Source organism: Vulpes lagopus, chromosome 2 (genome assembly GCF_018345385.1).
Source record: "Vulpes lagopus strain Blue_001 chromosome 2, ASM1834538v1, whole genome shotgun sequence".
NCBI lineage: Eukaryota > Metazoa > Chordata > Mammalia > Carnivora > Canidae > Vulpes > Vulpes lagopus.
The window spans coordinates 88,525,342-88,543,746 of record NC_054825.1 but is presented as its reverse complement, the minus strand read 5'-3'; the positions used below and the strand labels follow the sequence as shown (position 1 = coordinate 88,543,746).

The 18,405-nt window shown below is 38.0% G+C and overlaps 1 protein-coding gene across 1 annotated transcript in view; it reads left to right on the top strand.

Annotated features, from left to right (window-relative positions):
- Window positions 1-5,199: 5,199 nt before the first annotated feature.
- TXLNB (taxilin beta) overlaps window positions 5,200-18,405 on the top strand; it is a 47,198-nt gene continuing 33,992 nt past the window's right edge. Inside the window, exons 1-3 of the mRNA XM_041744052.1 lie at window positions 5,200-5,340; window positions 7,642-8,085; window positions 16,496-16,587. Of these exons, the coding sequence (XP_041599986.1) occupies window positions 7,656-8,085; window positions 16,496-16,587 (522 nt within the window). The 5' untranslated portion in view covers window positions 5,200-5,340; window positions 7,642-7,655. The remainder of the gene's footprint in view (window positions 5,341-7,641; window positions 8,086-16,495; window positions 16,588-18,405) is intronic.

Genomic DNA, 18,405 nt, shown 5'->3' with positions numbered 1-18,405 from the left:
AGTCATTTAATTAATTCTTCCCCACCCTATGCAGAAATTTCTTCTTCAGAATCTCTAAAAGAAAGAACAACTAAGGCTCTATGAGATATTTCTAGTATTGAAGCTTCTGATCTTGGCTGATAGTTCATTTCATTGTTAGACCACTGCGATGATTAAACAGATCTTCCTGACTCTAAGATGGTATTGTAAAAATCTTTCTGACCTCTTTTTCCTAAAAAATTCTATAGCAAACAAGAACAAGAAATAGAAACTTATACCATGAATGAAACCAGAAAAACTGAATCTGTAAACCCCAAACCATAGTGAATGAGGATTAGAACAAAAGACATAATGGTAAAAAATCAAACAGAAAAAAGATGCTTGACAGAAATGAGTTAGTGAGCTGAGGGAAAGTCAGCAGGAAATGTAGAAGCAACATAATTTTCCTGATAGGCTTTGAAAAGACTAAAGAATTTGAGGTTAATAGTCAGCAAACAGGAGTACTATCAAAGTAGTAGTAAGGCTGGTTTTTTGTTTAGTTGGGTTTTAGTTTTTGGGTCTTAATTAGCAGAATGAGCAGTCAGATCTAAGGGTCCCCAATCCCACCTCACAAAGTAAAGTAACTTCTTTCTACTCTTTCAAGATACCTCAGGATTGTTCTCTGGGAAGTTTAACCAGAAAGACTCTGCATTCAGGGATATGAGGCCCAGAGGAGGAAGAAGGTAAGCAACAGTGATAAAGGGGGAAGGAAGCTAAAGCCATAAGTATCCAGATTTAAAAACCCATTAAGCATCCAACACAATAAATGAAAAAAGATGCACATCAAATTTGTCATTGTGAAATTTCAGAATATAAGGGATAGAGAGAAGATTCTAAAGGTTCCCTTTGTAGGAACAGATAAGGATCATATAAGAGATCAAGAATAAAAATGACTTTGCACTTTTAAGAAAAGAAACCTAAAAGACAAGGGAATAATGCCTTTAAAAATTCAATAGATATGTAAAAAAAGTTTTATCAAAAACAGGTTTTTTTAGATTTTGTAAAAAAAGTTTACATCTATGGGGATCCCTGGGTGGCTCAGTGGTTTGGCGCCTGCCTTTAGCCCGGGGCATAATCCTGAGGTCCCAGGATCAAGTCCCACTTTGGGCTCCCTGCATGGAGCCTGCTTCTCCCTTTGCTTGTGTCACTGCTTCTCTCTCTCTCTCTCTCTGTATCTCTCATGAATAAATAAATAAAATTTTTTTTAAAGTTTACATCTAGCCAAGCAATCAAGTATGTATAAGGGTAGCAAAAAAACATTTGAGACATACAAAGTTCCCCATAAACGATTTCTCAAAAAAGTCCGTGGACAATACATTTCACTAAATGAAGAAGTACACCAAGAAAGAGGAAGAATGGGAATCAGGAAACAAGAAAAAGGTAAAGGGAATTCCCAGAATGACATCCGGGGAAGTGCAAGGACCACAGCTGTGCAGCAGGCCAACAAAGTCACCAAATCAGACTTAACAGGAAGTCAAGTCTTTGGGGATTTTTGTATATGGGGGTGATATTTCCAAGAAGATACTAGAATGTATAAACTATCTGACAGATTATATCTTAGGGAAAATTGCATAACAAGGCATTTTACGGACCTTTTGTGCAGTTTGGGAAAACAGAGTACTCTTAATACTAAACAAATGAAAAGAGAAAATGATCATTAGCAAAAAGTTACAAAAGAATGGAATTGTATGTAATCACAGTGGTTTACCTAATTTGTCAGTGAACATTTTATCAATAATGAAAATACAGAGTATTGATTAAAATGAATTATATTTTATGAAGAAAATGAGGAAAAAGGAGGTATAGCAAACATCTTTATCTATTATTATGGGAAAACAATAGATAATGTCAAAATGGGTGAGTTGACAGATGGCAATCTAGATGTCTTATTTATAAATGAAAAAGTAAACCATAGAAGAAATTTCTGCTTAGTTTAATATTATTACCCCTGGGGAATATGACAGGGTTGGAGGAACAGGATGGGGAGGAGAACAAGGGATTATTGATAAACATTTTAGCATTAGTGACTTTCTATTTTCTTATAATATTTGCATAAAGATTAAAATGTTATTTTCCCAAAAAAATTCCTTACAATAAAACAACATTGAATTCTGGGATGCCTGAGTGGCTCAGTCAGTTAAGTGTCCATCCAACTTTTGATTCTTGGCTCAGGTCATGATCCAGGATCATGAGATCTAGCCCAGTGTCAGGCTCTGTGCTCAGTAGGGAGCCTTGTTGAGATTCTCTCTCTCCCTCTCTCCCTGTCCCTCTGTCCTCCCCATATCAATCTCTCTCTCTTTCTCTCTCACAAAAACAAATAAATAGATCTTTAAAAATAAATAAAATAAAATAAAATACTATTATTATTAATTTGTTTTCTTTACATTCCCAGTTCTTTGGGCTTCTACCAGGCCGCAGATGGGTTCTAGAGAGCTTTAAGTTTGTGTGTTTGTCTTCATTTCAATACTAATTGAAAATGTATAAGCCTATCTTGGATCACCTGAATAATTGTCATTTGGTGCCATCACTTTCTTGTGTATCTAATCAACTTAGCTCAAAGTAGCACTACTTTTTTTTGGTAAGTTTTTATTTCAACTCCAGTTAACATATAATGTAATTTTAGTTTCAGGTGTATAATTGTTCATTCAGTGCTTCCATACAACATCAAGTGCTCATCATAAGTCCATTCCTTAATCCCCATCACTTATTTAACCCATCCCCCCACCCACCTGCCCTCTGGTTACCATCAATTTGTTCTTTACAATTAAGAGTCTGTTTCTTGGTTTGCCTCTCTTTCTTTTTCCCCCCTTTGTTCATGTTTTGTTTCTTAAATTCCGCATATGAGTGAAATCATATGGTATTTGTCTTTCTCTGACTTAATTTCTCTTAGCATAATACTCTCTAACTCCATGCATGTCATTGCTAATAGTGAGATTTCATTTCCTTTTTATGACCAGGTAATATTCCATTCTTTTTTATTTTTTTTTTTCTCAGATCTAGGGTTAGGGTTAGGGTTAGGGCCAGGTTTAGGATTAAGATTAGGGTTACAGCCAAGATGAGGATATGCAAGTAGCACTACTTTAATAATTGCAAGAAAGTAAGAAAGAACTATAAATGATACATTAGTATCAAAGAAAGTCCAATTGAAATTATGGCAGGTAATGTGAATGAAATTTATGTAATAATTTGGATGAATCAAGCATTGAGGAAATTGAGTCACTTCATAAGATGCACTGTAGTAGAGTGTCATAAACTCAGTAGGACCAGCAGGTATATTCATGTTGCAAGTAGCAATTTGGATTCAGCAAAATACTATCTGCCACATAAAAGTAATGTTCATTTGTGTACTTATTCATTTGGTAGGGTTTTAAAAATAATATATATTTATTTATTTATTTATTTATTTTAAGGATTGTTTTTCTTTTTTTATTATTTATTTATTTATGATAGTCACAGAGAGAGAGAGAGAGGCAGAGACACAGGCAGAGGGAGAAGCAGGCTCCATGCACCGGGAGCCCGATGTGGGACCCGATCCCGAGTCTCCAGGATCGCGCCCTGGGCCAAAGGCAGGCGCTAAACCGCTGCGCCACCCAGGGATCCCAATAATATATATTTAAAATTTGTATCATATAATAACTATAAGCAGCAGAATTTTATACCTATTTTTACATTGGTACTTATTGGTACAAATGATAATATAATAACTTAGTTCAATCACGGAGAGTTCTTTTTCTGCCTTTAAATTAATTTCAACGTTAAATTATTCTGTTAAAAGAATATATAAGTTACTTAAATTTGAGAAGAACTGACTTACTTTTTGTATTCACTGAGAGATCTAACTACATCAGTTTAATGCAATCCAGTATGCCACCCATTTGAGGCCCTCACCAAGTACACATTAATTTAGAAAGAAGTTCTTTTTTCTCTCACCCATTTTAGTTCACCAACTTTATCATCAAATGATGCAGTAAAAGGCCTATTGTCCTCATTACTGGGATTCTTTATCCTGACCTCTACTTGTTGGGAACCCTTATCTGTACATACCTTATGCCTCTCCTGAACTTAGAGAAAGGTATGAGAAAACATTTGGGAACAGAATATTTTAGTTTTGACACATTACTCTGACCTCTTTTGAAGTCCTTTTCTGACTCTAACCCTTTGACTCAGACCCTTATTTATTTTTAAGGACCCTTGCGATTACACTGGGCCCACCCAAATAATTCTGGATAATCTCCCCATCTCAAGATCCTTAATTTAATCACACATGCCAAGTCTCTTTCAACATGTAAAGTAACATACTACTGGTTCCTGAAATTTGGATGTGGACATCTCTCTGGTGGCACTATTCTGCATATCACAGCTGGTGTCATTATGCCCAGCCAGTCCCAAGAGCAGGAACTCTGATGGAGGAGCCTACCTCGGAAAAGTGTGAGAACATGTTCTCTAGAAACAGAAAGGAAAGGGCACCGATGTGAGGTAAGAGAAAGAGGCCATTTTACAGTGAATCAAGAGAAGGTTCTTTTTCTGACAAGCATTAAGGAACAAGCTGAAGACATAAAAAGGGTGGACAAACTTGGGAAAGCAGCTGGTGGAAAAGCCTCCAACTTAGGAAGAAAAAGCGACTGCCTCCCCAAGGGCTTATCTGAGACATGAAGGTGGTGACATGCTTCAGACATGGGATCTGAGGCCAGTTAGGCCAGTTACCGTGTCCATGAAGATGCCACTAAGCCCAGTGCCAAGAGAGCCACCTCCATTTGTATTTCGAGTTTTACATCAGAATCAAAGGAGTTTTCCCACCACCTCCCTATTGTTAAGCCACTGGGTTTCCCCCCCATGATTCCTATAAGAAACCTGACACTAATTGGACTAGCATAAGAAGGGGGAAAAAATGAATCACAGATTGCACTGGAAATAAACTAAGGAATAAGAAAATATGACCTCTGCCCAAAAGAACAAAGATGAAAAACTGCACTGAGGGGCTATATATAGTGAGCATTTAGATTTTTAAAAGGACAACAAAACAAGGAGTCTGATAAGATCTACCAGCTGTTTCTCTTTCCTCAGACCTTTGCCCAGAAGACAGCCACTGAAACTTGGGTGTACCTCTCTCTTGCTGTGTCATACACGGTTCCTTTCCTCCACCCCCCTCCCTGCTCTCCTGCAGCCCGGGCGCCTGTGTGTGTGTGTGTGTGTGTGTGTGTGTGTGTGGTTTCTCTCTCTCCCTTGTAAGAACACAGCTGCCTGTCTCCTGCTGTCACCGCTCCTCTGACTAGCTTCTTGCTGCCTCTTGCCTCTCCTTTCTGCTTAGCTCCTTGTCTTCTGGTAAGTGCGACAATCGCTCCCCCGAACCCTGTGAGAAGCTGTAGGGTGCTGTAGGGTGCGGTTTGTGGTGTTCGAAACTTGCAACTTTGAGATTGCCCGGTGAACTCTGAAGAACTTTCCATTGTTTTATTTATAATTGAAATGTGTTGCTCAGGAAGGGATGTGTGTGATAATTTGCTGGACTACCCAGTACAAGTGAAAGATTCTGAGGAGAGAAAAAAGGCAATAAAGTTTATTAAGAAGATAAAATTTAGAAATAATGTCTTGCTGTCAATTAATTAATATGGAAAGGAATCATTTAAAAGTAGCAGAGTTCTCTGACTTTAATTTTCTCCCTCTTGGTGATTTATCTTGAGGCTACTTTTAGGAATTGAGTTGTCTTGTGGTTTACAATGACTCAGTTATTCTGTATTAAAGTAAATGTGGGCAATGAGTTTAAAGGATATCCATGGAATTAATATTAAAAACATCAAGGACTGTGGCCTCTGAGGAATGAAGAATAAATCAAATACAAGTCAACTTTTGCATTTAGACTAACCATACTAAAACTCCTGTGAGCAGTCAGTGTTAAATTCATTGCTTTGAAGTTGGGGTTTACTTTAGATTTTATTTCATACTAAGAAGCCTCCCTAACACTTTAAAACCCACATATGTATTTAAGCCAGTAAATGTTTACTGCTTTTAGTTTTGATTTTAAAAGGATTCTCTTCCCTTAATTTTCAAAGAAGTGCTAAATGCCATGGCTCCTTTTAGAAGAGCTTAAAATAACTTCTGGCTGGACAGCAGGTGCCATGTATCTTTCTCAGAGTTTAGGGGAGGCGTAAGTTATATATAGACGAGTGTGCCCAACAAGTCGGGGTCAGGATAAAGAAATACCAGTGGTGAAAACAATGAGGCTGTTTACTGCATCTTTTGATGATAAAGCTGGTGAATTAAAGTAGGTAGGAGAAAAAAGTACTTCCTTCCAAGTTAATGAGCACTTGATGAAGGCCGTAAGTGGGTGGCAATGGCTGTAGGCTGGATTTTCCGTTCTTATTGGGGTTCAAGCACTTGAGGTCCCCTGCCCTGAGAATGAGAGGAGGAAGCTGTGCAGTGCATGGAACAGTATGTTTTTGGTTTTCTTCTCGAGCTACCACAACAGCAAAACCTGTGCATTATGAGAAACTTGTCAAATTTTTGTGTCGTTCATTAGCAGCATCCCCATTAAATACCATTAACAAATAAAAGGCACCATAACTCCTAAGTCAACTCTATTGCAACCCTAGAAATGAAGATGGCCAGATTCCTAAAATTCTTTGACTCACCTTGTACTTCAGCCCCTCTTTCCAACGAGCCCACATTATATGTGGATTATTTCCCAAGTTTATCCCCTCCCTATTCATTAAACAGTGCTATTTCTTAAAAATTAAATTATGAAGTTAGCCTAGAGCTTCTTGACTGAGAAAAAAGGAGTTGTAATCTGTGTTTTTTTTCTTAAAGAAAGTCAGTTTTTACATTGGAACACGAAAATATTAATAAAATTCAAGAAATCATTATTATGACCATCGCCATGGTTCCATACTAGCTTGTTGGTTAATTTGTACCTTCCTTCATTCTTCATTTTATCCAAAAATGGAGCTAGTTTTAACCTCAGAAAACGTGTTTTGCTGATAGATGATTATGTGTTGCTCATTTGAGGAAAGGAAAACACCAGAAAAGCCACAAAGTATTTTCTGTATGTAGTATTCATTTATTTATAATTCATTCATTTATTTATTTATCATTCATTTATATCAATGTATTCATATTTATCAAGTCTTCACTTATGGATTAAAATAGACTAGGATTAGGACTGCTGTTGTTATGAATGATTTTAGTAAGTTCAGTGGCTCTTATATTAAATGTTTTAACTTTGAAAAAAATAACAGCATTTTAAACATTTTAAATACAGCCATCCATCCATGTACTTCCAATGACTGTAAGTCTACATAGAATAAAGTAAGAGAGTGATAACCAAATTGGCTTAAGCAATATGACAAATATAACATGAAAAACGATATCTTGAATTACTCCATTAATGTCAATCATAGAAATTTCTACTGGAATTTAAAGACCAAAACCAAAAATATGTTCACAGTATGACTTGCTTTGGAAAAATGGCTTCCTACTGTTTTTACATAACTAATTGCAATATCAAAGGTTTGCAAAAGTACATTCATTCTATGTTAGAAGCCATAATTAATAGGTGCCCTTTGGGGGATATCCTTACATTTTATGTGTAACTTGGTTAACTATATAAAACCTGACTATGCTTATCACTAGATACATCTCCCAGTATGGAGATGAATCACTCTGTGCAGCTCTCAGGGGAACCCCAGTCAACACCTCCAGGAGACAGTTCATCATTACCCAGTCAAAATGGCTTGGAGAAGCAAGATGATAAGGATTCCTCAACCTCACTCCAAGCACCAGAAGGGATAGCAGGTGTGCAGTCCAAACAGGGAGCTCATGATATCTCTGAGGAGTTGAATCGACAACTGGAAGACATCATTAACACCTATGGGTCTGCTACTGAAAAAGAGGGTCCCACCAAGGCAAAGGAGCAGCCTGAGAACACAGAACCACCCGACAATGAGGATGGGGACTGTGATGAGGCCACTGAAGAGACTGACAGAGAACCCATGGCTTCTGGAGAGCTGGCCACAGCCAAAGAACCTATCAGCAATAAAGAGCAAAAATTGGAAAAGAAAATCCTAAAAGGATTAGGCAAGTAGTTATGTTCTAATGCATGACTTTTCTTTGATTATTCCTAAAAAGAGACACTTCCGCTAACCTTTACTAAAAGCCACATCACATTTTTGTTTTTTGTTTTTTTTTTTCACATCTCATTTTTGGATTGCTGTAATAGCTTCCTTCAGGGTCTCCCTATACTTCCCTTGCTCTATGCTTGTGTTTAGCTGCTTCCCCTGAAAAGAGTGAAGTGAACTTTTCAACATGTTGCTCACCTACCTTGTCTCCCCAGTGATTTCCCACAACTCTTAGGTCAAAGACTAAAATTCTTAACATGATCTTTTAGGCCCTAATGTTCTAACCCAAACCAGTCTCTCGAGCTTTATCTCCCATCACTCTACCGCATAATCCCCCTTCCTGAACTCTCTGCCCCTATCACCCACTACTACTACTGCCTAATTGCTAATCATTCTGACCTTCTCTATCAGTTTTTTAATGTACCATGCTCCATCTACCACAAAGCCCACATACATCCTATTTTCTCTACCTAGAAATCCCTTCACTTTCAGCCCTTTGGGGACTTAACTTAGCAGTAAGCTCACAATTCAAGTGGCATTTTCTTAGCCTAACCCTAGATAAGGTCTTCTTGTTTTCTGTTTCTGTTGTACCATGTATCTTTCCTTCCAAGCATTTAGCAACATTTGAGAGTGTACACTTACTTTTTTGTGATTATTTGGTTAATGCTTGTCTTCACTTCCCCTAGCTCTTTTAGAACAAGAACAGGAACTGTGTGTGAATTCAGACATCATTGGATGCCTAGTGTCTACAATAGTAGATGACATATGCTAGGTGCTCAGTAAATATTTGTTAGAAGGATGAATGAACAAGAGAAATTGTTTAAAGCAAAGCTAGTGGAATCTGGATTTAAACAAAAGATAAATATAGAGATGGTTTGTATATAAAAGGATTGCCCATGAGATTAATGAGTGGAATGTTCTATTACTATATAAAATATTTTTTAACAAAACTCTTAAAAATGTTCAGTTATAGAATGTCAAAAATTATACAAAATATTTTTACTCTCATCCGTTTATTGATTCAGCAAATATTTGCTAATGCATAGTCTTTATGAGGTACTGTGCTGGGTACACAAAGATAAATAAGGCCTTTTGGTTAAGGAGCTCTAAGTATGGAGAGAAAAGCAGTTGTGTAATCTAATTATTATATAGGATAAGTGCTAAGAACAGGTACAGGAAAATTGAAGATTTTGAAGGATTTTACATAAAAAATGGCTGTGAGAAAAGGAAGAGAGAGTTAATTTTTCAGCTACTAGTGAAAGCACGTTACTGTGCATAGGAAAGCCCCTCTGCCTGTCTTCGTTGGTGAGTTTCACAGCGACACTCAGGACAAATACCACCTCCTCTTTGTGAAGGAGTGAACTTTTCAACATGTTGCTCACCTACCTTGTCTCCCCAGTGATTTCCCTGACTGGTCCATTCCCTGACATGCCAAGCTATAGTTAGCATCACCTCCCTTACTTCTCCATTAAATTTTCTGCAGCAATCATTTGTTTATATACCTGCCTCCTTGATGGTCCATTCCCTGACATGCCAAGCTATAGTTAGCATCACCTCCCTTACTTCTCCATTAAATTTTCTGCAGCAATCATTTGTTTATATACCTGCCTCCCAAAGGAGGTAGAGAATCTATCAGAAGACGCTCTAATGTCTTACTCATTTCCGGAAGATAGTGTGGCAAAGTGAAAGATCACGGGCACTGGAGTCAGAACTGGGTTCAGATTCCAATAACAAGCTATCTATAAACCCCCAAATATGTCTGTGCTGGCATGGGATATCACTACGGTACTTAAAACCCATTGTGGGCAATACTTTCAAGAAAGGTTAAAAGACATTTAAATAAGACACTTGATAAACACAACATAAAGAATAAAATAACCCAAATAATACTTTTAAAATATCTACCAAGTTGCAAAGTGCAGGACTAGAATCACTCAAGGGTTTTGGATCTTTGGGAAAGAGAATAAGGTTGTTCTGTGTTCAAAAGCTGTTTTTCCTTATCTATCCAAGACATTTCAGAAATGTCCCTTTGTATTAGTCATTGTTACATTTCTTATAAGATAGTACAAAGTCACATCGTGGAGGTGAATGGTTTCAAGTGTTCCTAATCCAGAAAGTTCTTTTGCTTTATCACCCTACAGCTATTTCTACAGAGGAGTGTGTATGTGCTGTATTGAGGGGATATGAAAAACATAGGGGTAAAATCAAAGATGACCACTTGTGGTTTCTTCTCTGTCTTCCATGAGTTATTTCAAAATCTATGTTAACTGTGTAGTTACCAAATCAAAAGAATTGTAGAGAAAGAAAAAATTCCACAACTCTAATTCTGCCACTATCTACAAGTTACCAGATTTCAACTGAATGTTTGCCCAGAACCAGTGTTTGTGAAGCAGGGTGCCCATTTGTGCCCAGTCTATGTACGTGTGAACACTGACCCTTCCATGCTCTTCCTCTGAGCACCATCAACGTATTCTTCTAAACACTGTCATGTTTTGGCTTCATTATGACAAATATCTTTAGGCTAATCAAAACATGGAACCACCATTTTCAACATGATTCCAGCCATCTGCAAGTAGCTATAGCAGGGTTCTTAGTTGTTTATCAATTAAATGGCACTGTGCTATCATCTAGACCAGTGGGTTTTTTTTTTTAATTTTTATTTATTTATGTATTATAGTCACAGAGAGAGAGAGAGAGAGAGAGAGGCAGAGACACAGGCAGAGGAAGAAGCAGGCTCCATGCACCGGGAGCCTGACATGGGATTCGATTCCAGGTCTCCAGGATCGCGCCCTGGGCCAAAGGCAGGCGCTAAACCGCTGCGCCACCCAGGGATCCCTAGACCAGTGGTTTTTAAACTTAACTGTGCATTAGAGTCAAATACAAAATGTATCAAAAATGCTCTTGAGCACTGAAATTCAGAATTGGGAGGAATGGAATGGACCGAGCCAAAATACCAGGGGTAGTTTTGATACAAACAGGTTGTGGAAGCAATGATTCTGCTGCTTCAGAAAGTGCTTCCTCCCCCCTTTTAAAGAGAAAGTGAAGTGCTGGCTGTGGTCTTCCTTAGAATCTATTTGGACCTTTTATAGAATTTTAGTAAATCATTTGACCAGTACCTGAAAATATATCCTTAGATTTTACTTAGGTCCTTGATCAAAGATACCTCTAATTGCTGCATGTTTATCAGATAATATCTGCTTTATTGCTATCTTTGAGATGCTGACATGTTCTGGCTCTCTAACCCAAAATTTTCCATAGCATATACTTTGGGATATTTGAGGTTTCAGACAAAGTTAAAGTTTCCTTACTGCTAGAGTTCTCTGACCTTTAACATACAACAATAAAAATCCCCAACAGAGATGGGCATAGTTTACATTTCCTGGACTTATTGGACCAAAGAGATCCTTCTTTTGCAGATCACCTTTGAATATTTGGGAAATGTCTCCACAACCCATGTATCCAGGACCCATTTTTCCTTTAAAGACTGCATATCCCACAATCACACATTACACACCAAAGCAATTGGAAGAATATTTTTAAATATCTTTAGTTGACAAAGTCACTTTCCCTTTGGCGTCTGAACTGAAAGAAACAAAAACAGAGTCCTATTAGACACCACCATGACACATCATGTCAACATCTAAATCATCCCCCTTGCCTTCCCCACCCCACCCTCCAGACTCACAAATATTTTATTATTTACTTCTCTGCCAACAGTAGGTGGGCTACATGGGCACCCCATAGTAATAAGCATAAAACAATGATAAAATATAATATACATTCTGATATTTAGGTTGATAACTGATCGAGTAGGAAATCAGAGGTTTGAAGCCTGGGAAGAAAACAAAGCTGATCCACAGGTCCAATCTGGGCTCAGAATACATTGAGTCAACCCACTAATTTTATAAAAAGGGAAATTGAAGCTTAGAGAGTTTAAGAGCCTACAAAAAAAGGTTACTCACCTAGTTGATGTGATTTTGAGATTATTCATAAAGAAAGCAAGGAGCAGAACTGAAGCCACTAATATTGCAGGATTGAGTATACATAAAAACTAATTGGTGTGTTGGTTAGGGAGCATTTACTATATAGCTCAGTTAATGGGTTCTGTCTTTAGTTACAGGTGACTTTCAGTTGTATCGTCTGAGGACTTTGACGAGGACAGTGGATTCTGAAACATCTTTAGAAAGCCATTCACTTACTCTTCCTTAGAATGGGCACTTTTCCAGATGATTTATTTCATCCATTTTAGCTTGATTTCTAGTGTCACTGTGAAAGGGGAATAAGCTGTTGCCTTGATACAAATCCTAAACTTTGGGAAAAGATGGTAGGAGACAGGAAGAATTCAGGGAAAAGAGGAATCAACAGAGATTGCAAGATTCATGAGTAGATTCACAGGGAAGCTGGATTTTAGGCCAGGTCCTTAAAGGAGAGAAAGGTTTAAAGAAATAGGTTGAATGGGAGAGAAAAACATGACTTGAGAAAAATGATTAGTACTATCTTCTGATCAGAATTAGGAATAGATGTATTCATTTCTTACTGTTCTTTCTGATATTTTTCTTTCTCACTATAAGGTTTTGCTTTATTTTGTTTTCCCTGGAATAATCTCCTCATTACTAGACTCTTAAAGTTATTTTTTCCTTTTAAGAAAGTTTTCTTTATAATTATAGCCAAGAAATTGCTAATAGTTCAAACATATCATCAACTGACCTAGTAAGAAGTCTAGGTCCACTCCCCAACTGAATGAGAGGCCAAAGTTCCAAGTAAATATAACAAGGTGACTAAAACATTTTATGCAGAAGGTATAAAATGTTGGCCAAATAAAAACAATGTAACTAGAAAATATAGGGCAGGTAGTATTTTCAAAGCTGATAGTCATTAAAACTAAGCAAAACAAACAAAACTCAGACAACACGAGGTGAAATGAGGGATAAGAGAATCCTGATAAATTCTTAAAGTTTTTTATTTTTTTCCCCAGAACATTTTGGGAAGACAAATATACAATCCAAATATTGTTATTTTTCTTGTTGTCTAAATCAAGCCAAAAATGGTTAAAACTATTCCAGTCATGGAATTTTACAAATCCTAAGAGCTAAACTCAGAATCCAATTAGTCAACTTACTAATTTTATAGACAGGAAAATTTAGGCCCAGAAAGTTGAAGACTATAAAAAACAAAACAAAACAAAAACAAACAAACAAACAAACAAACAAACAAACAAACAAAAAACTAGTCAGTGACACAGTCACTTTTTATCAACATACACAAATCCTATTTCACTTAAGATGTCTATAGATACTCAGGAATTATTTGTATCATACTCACTACTTTTAAATTGTGTTAGAGAACAAAATTAACACTGAAATATAAATCTGGGTCTAACATTTGAAAGAGAAGCTTCACAATCTTTTCGCTTTTAGCTTCCGCCACAGCACATGGAAATCAGGAAGGGGGAAGACAGGCACACCTGGGTATCCAAGACCAAATTTTAAGCCCAAATTTTAAAAGACAGTTTTGAAAGAGAAAAAGCCAGGTTTCAGACACTCATCAAATCTTTTTTTTTTTTTCAGGTACACTCATGAAATCTACATAAAATTAGTATTGATAGTTATCACTATGCTAAAAGTTTAAGAAAAATCCCAGTCCACATTTATATATCCAGCTGATTTCATTATCTCAATTTAAGTGTTTTAATGTCTTTGATGTAACAATCATTCCTTCGTATACCAATATTCCCTGAGGCTACAGCTGTGCCTTTGGTCATAGCCATGTGTGACATGGCTGTTCTTGTTGCTTTGGTGGTCCTACTTTCTTGTAGAGTTTCTTGTAGAGTGTTTTGTGGACAGATGGCCATATGCCCTTCATGTGCCTTCCCTGGCTTTAATGGGGACTTCAGGTCTGTCCCTTGCTTTTTTAATGACTAATCTTACAATCACACTGTTTTGGAATGACACACTGGGGAGAAGTCAGGTCATTCCCTCCCAATAAAATATCCCTGAAAAAAGTCAGTTTGTCTCTGGTGTCTGACACTATCACCGAATGACCTCATTTTTGTGGAACTGTAATTGCAGCCTTTATTAGAAGATGAGCAATCTCTGTCTATTTTTCTTCACCACGATAATCCCACACAGCATTCTAGTCCAGCAAAACCAATGCAAGTTTAAAACGAAGCCCCCTGATGTCACAAATTTTTTAATTCTGCACATGCCCACCTCCAATTTCCTGGATGTTTTTTGCTGTTGAATGATAGACTGATGCCTCTGAATGTTAACCTTTTATACAAAATAATGGGGTATGAGAGTAGAAAGATACCTCAGTGAATGTGCCCAAAACAAAACGGAACAAAACATAATCCTCTTCTCACAGCTGAAGAAAATAAAAGGAAAGAAGATTCTTAATGTGGAGAAAAAAAAAAGAGAGAGACCCATGGGACTCACTCAAATGTTTCTATCTCCCCCAGATGAGACACATAATGTTTTATGTGCTAGTACTCGGACTGAGAAATATCCTAAGTGTATATTAAATATCACAGGTGAGAGTAAGACCTGTCTGTCCTCTAGTCAGTCACAAAGTAGTCTTCAGGACAGCGTTCATTTCATTTACGTGTTACTGGTGAGCACAGGTTGGCTTTGCTCTGTTCCACTATTACCAACATTTACTGAGAACTTACCATGGACAAAACATGTGCTGGGTTCTGGGCCAAATCTGATCCACAACAATCTCTTTCCCCTAATAGATGACACTCACTCAGGACAGCAGTCTTCATCTGGGTGCCTTTCACAGACTGAAGACAAGGGATGTCCTGACCAATGCACATCTCTCCCTGGCTGCTAGAGAAATAGCTCACAGCGCAGGTGCAGTGGAGGTGGGCAGCAGTGATTCTCAGCTTAAATGCAGCACGAGGCACCCAGGCCATAATTGGAGAGCTGGCAGGTTGCCTCTCACACCCACCTTCTCCCCGTCTCAGGTCAGGTCTCTAATCTGAACTGACTCACTGGGCAAAGATGGACAAAACCAGCTGTTAGGAATGAGGTCATGTTTTTTAAGAAAAAGTTTTCTTTTATTTCTCTGGGTTTCCTGGCATCCAAATTCCACATGGGAATGGAGTGATTTAGAGCAAATAGACCAACCTTGGACTCAAGCCTCAGCTCTGCCAGTACTAATTATGTAACTTTGGTCTTCTCTGGGCTTTAGATTTTTAATCTATAAAATTAACCAGTTGTCTGGCTGCTCTTTAAAGTCCTTCTAGACCTAAAATTCTTTGATGCCATTAGAGTTACCAGAATTAGCAAATAAAAATACAGGATGCCAAGGGGAATTTGAACCTCAATAAACAATGCAATTTTTTTTGTACAGTCATGTCCCATGTCCTGTATTTCATCTGGCAAGCCTAATTCTATGATTTATCTGTCTCTCCAGGATAAAAGCAAATATTTTAGCAAAAGGGAAATGCCTGTTCTTGGGAAAAGGTTGTCAAAGTTGTTAATATTCTTACATAGATTTAAGCCAGGAAACATGGCCTCTACCGTGTGGTTTGACCTTCCGATTCTAATTAGCCAGAGTGGCTGTCACTCTGTTCCACCTTGATCAGACTCTTTGAAAAGGTATCATCAGTGGTACATGCAGGCCTCGGGGTCCCTCTCCTCCCCACCAACACTCAGACCAATGGCTAACTTGAAAACAAGATTTCTAGGCCTACAGAAAGGCAAACAGGGAGGCTGAGCTGAAGAAGACGAAAGAAAGAACAATGAGGAAAGAGAAGAGTTTGAGATTTACCATCAAATAATTGTGAACAGATGACTCTTAAATTGTAGCATAAACCCCAACGGGGACTGGACAAGGAGACTCCCAACAAATATTAAGGCCTGGGCAGGAGGAATGAAGGCCCAGGAAGGCAGAAGCCATCATCACAGAAACACCAAAAAGTCTGTGGAAAAGGCCCTCCATGTCTTGGCTTGATTTTCCTTCTATGTAGATTTTATTCTCTGCTAGATAGGAAATACAATCAGATCATTCCCACCCAAACCTATCTCATGGAATGCATCCATGCACAGGAACAAGAGAATGATTCCCCCAAAAGAGAGAGAAAAAAGAGGTACTAAAAACAAAACTAACCAAAAAATGGCATACTAAACTGTCAAATTTCTGTGCTTTGGGCTGGAATTCTAGAACTGCATGTATCGATGCTGGCAATTTCATGGGAGTCAGAAATTTTGATTGGCTGTTTTGCTTTTATTTTTTTTAATTAATTAATGAGGGGAAATGGATGACTTAGCCTTATATAAAGTCAGCATTTTTTATTCTTTTGAATATTTTCAAAACATTTAAAACACTTTTTTCATATGTCTTTATGGTTTTTATTTTCTTTGAAGGCAAAGAAGCCAACCTGCTAATGCAAAATCTGAACAAGTTGCAAACACCTGAAGAAAAACTTGATTTTTTATTCAAGAAGTATGCTGAATTGGTAAGATCTCTGATTAGCTTTTTCTGTCAGAAAGATTCAGGCTCTGGCTAGAGCTGACAAAAAGAGGCCTTTTGTTTTTCAGGTAGCTCATTAGAGACCATAGCTGGTTGCCTCACGCAAGCCAATACAAGAATCCATAAAAGCAGAATTTTTTTAAAAGGAAAAAGAAATAGAAAAACTGAGGAAAAACAGCTCAAAAAAGAAAGAGAAGAGAGTTGGAGTCTATTCTGCCTTCAATTATATGTATAATTTGGGGAATGGAAAAGAGAATTATAGAGAATTGAAAATTGTGGATATTTTAAAGTTCTTTTTGGGTTTGTAATAAAAGAGAAATACACTCAATATAAAGGCGGTATAGGCAAGAGAAGGTGACAGGAAGAGAGGTAAGAACAGGTGCATAGGTGTTTTGAGAGGCCCCCTCAGGAAGGGAGAGGGATGAATTTATCCTACCTTCACTGTGTAACACCTTCTCATTTGGCCTGGAAAACTTTATTTGTTCATTCAGCCAGTCACTCAGTCATTCAACCATTCATTCATTCTCTTCGATCTACATTCTTCTCCCTGCCCCCCTGTGGCAGTGCTTGGTGTGGATCACTCTGTGCCTAGTGCTAGGTCCTCCCCACGGAGGGTCCATCTGGAGAAGGCCATTCGAGAGGCAGGGAAGCCACTCAATGGACACCAGAGAACCGGCAAAGTGCACTGCCTCCCCACTGGTACTCCTTCAGTGGGTCAGTTGGGGAAAAGAGGAGGGTTCAGTGTAGCAGCCTCTCCACTAAAGCAGCGACATCTGTGCCCTACTCCCCCGGGTGTACGGAGTATGCAACCCACTGCTGGGATGTGACATCCGCTCAAGTGAAGCTAGCCAACATGCTTCTCCCTCACATCTGCTGGCTTTCTTTAAAACAATGTTTTCACTTACTGATTTCTTTTGGACAAGCAGTGACAGGAGAATGAAACCAAGTCCACACACAGCAGAACATTTCCTCTAGGTGGCAGGGTGAAAGCAGGTTTACCTTTGCCACTAATGAAGTTTCATTTGGAGCCTCTCACTGGCATGGGCCTCTCTGAGGCCCTAGATGGAATTGCTTTTACTTAATTTTGTTTTCTGTGTGTTTTGTTTTGAAAAGAGAGTCCAAACTTGAAGGAGCTTCAGGCATGGAAACCCCTTGTCTTATCCCTATCAGTGGAGTGCAATCTAACAAGTGATTTGTTTTCTTTCTTTTTCACTCTTTTGTCTTGTGGTTCCTGTTTTTCCCTTTCTTCATCTCCTCTTGTTGCATCCTCTGGGCTGAACTGTCCTGCAATGGACCTGGAAGGACTCTGAAACACTGAGTGACTGGCTGGTTGCTTAACTCTCCTAATACTTTTTAATTTTTTTTAATCACATAAACCCCACATCATGATGATACGAGAAATGCTGCAGACATGAGCAAAAATCTCTCTAATGTCATAATCTGAAACACAAACTTTGATTTATCCATCTTCCTTTCCAATTCTGCTATATATGCAGAGATACTTTTTATAACAATTACTATCATAAGGTACGTATATAATTTGGTACCTGGTTTTTTTGGCTCATATGACAGACATTTTCTCATGTAGTTCAGAGTCTTTATAATTATATTTTATAATAGCTATGTCTTTTTCCATGAAGTGGCCATTATCTCCTGGTTCTCGAGTCTGGAGACATTAGATTCCTTCCACGATTTGCTTTACCAAATACTGCTGCATGCTTCACCATCATGCATTAGATCTGTACCTTCTCCTTTATTTTATGATCTTTGGGAAAAGTTCCAGAATTGGATTACTGAATCAAAT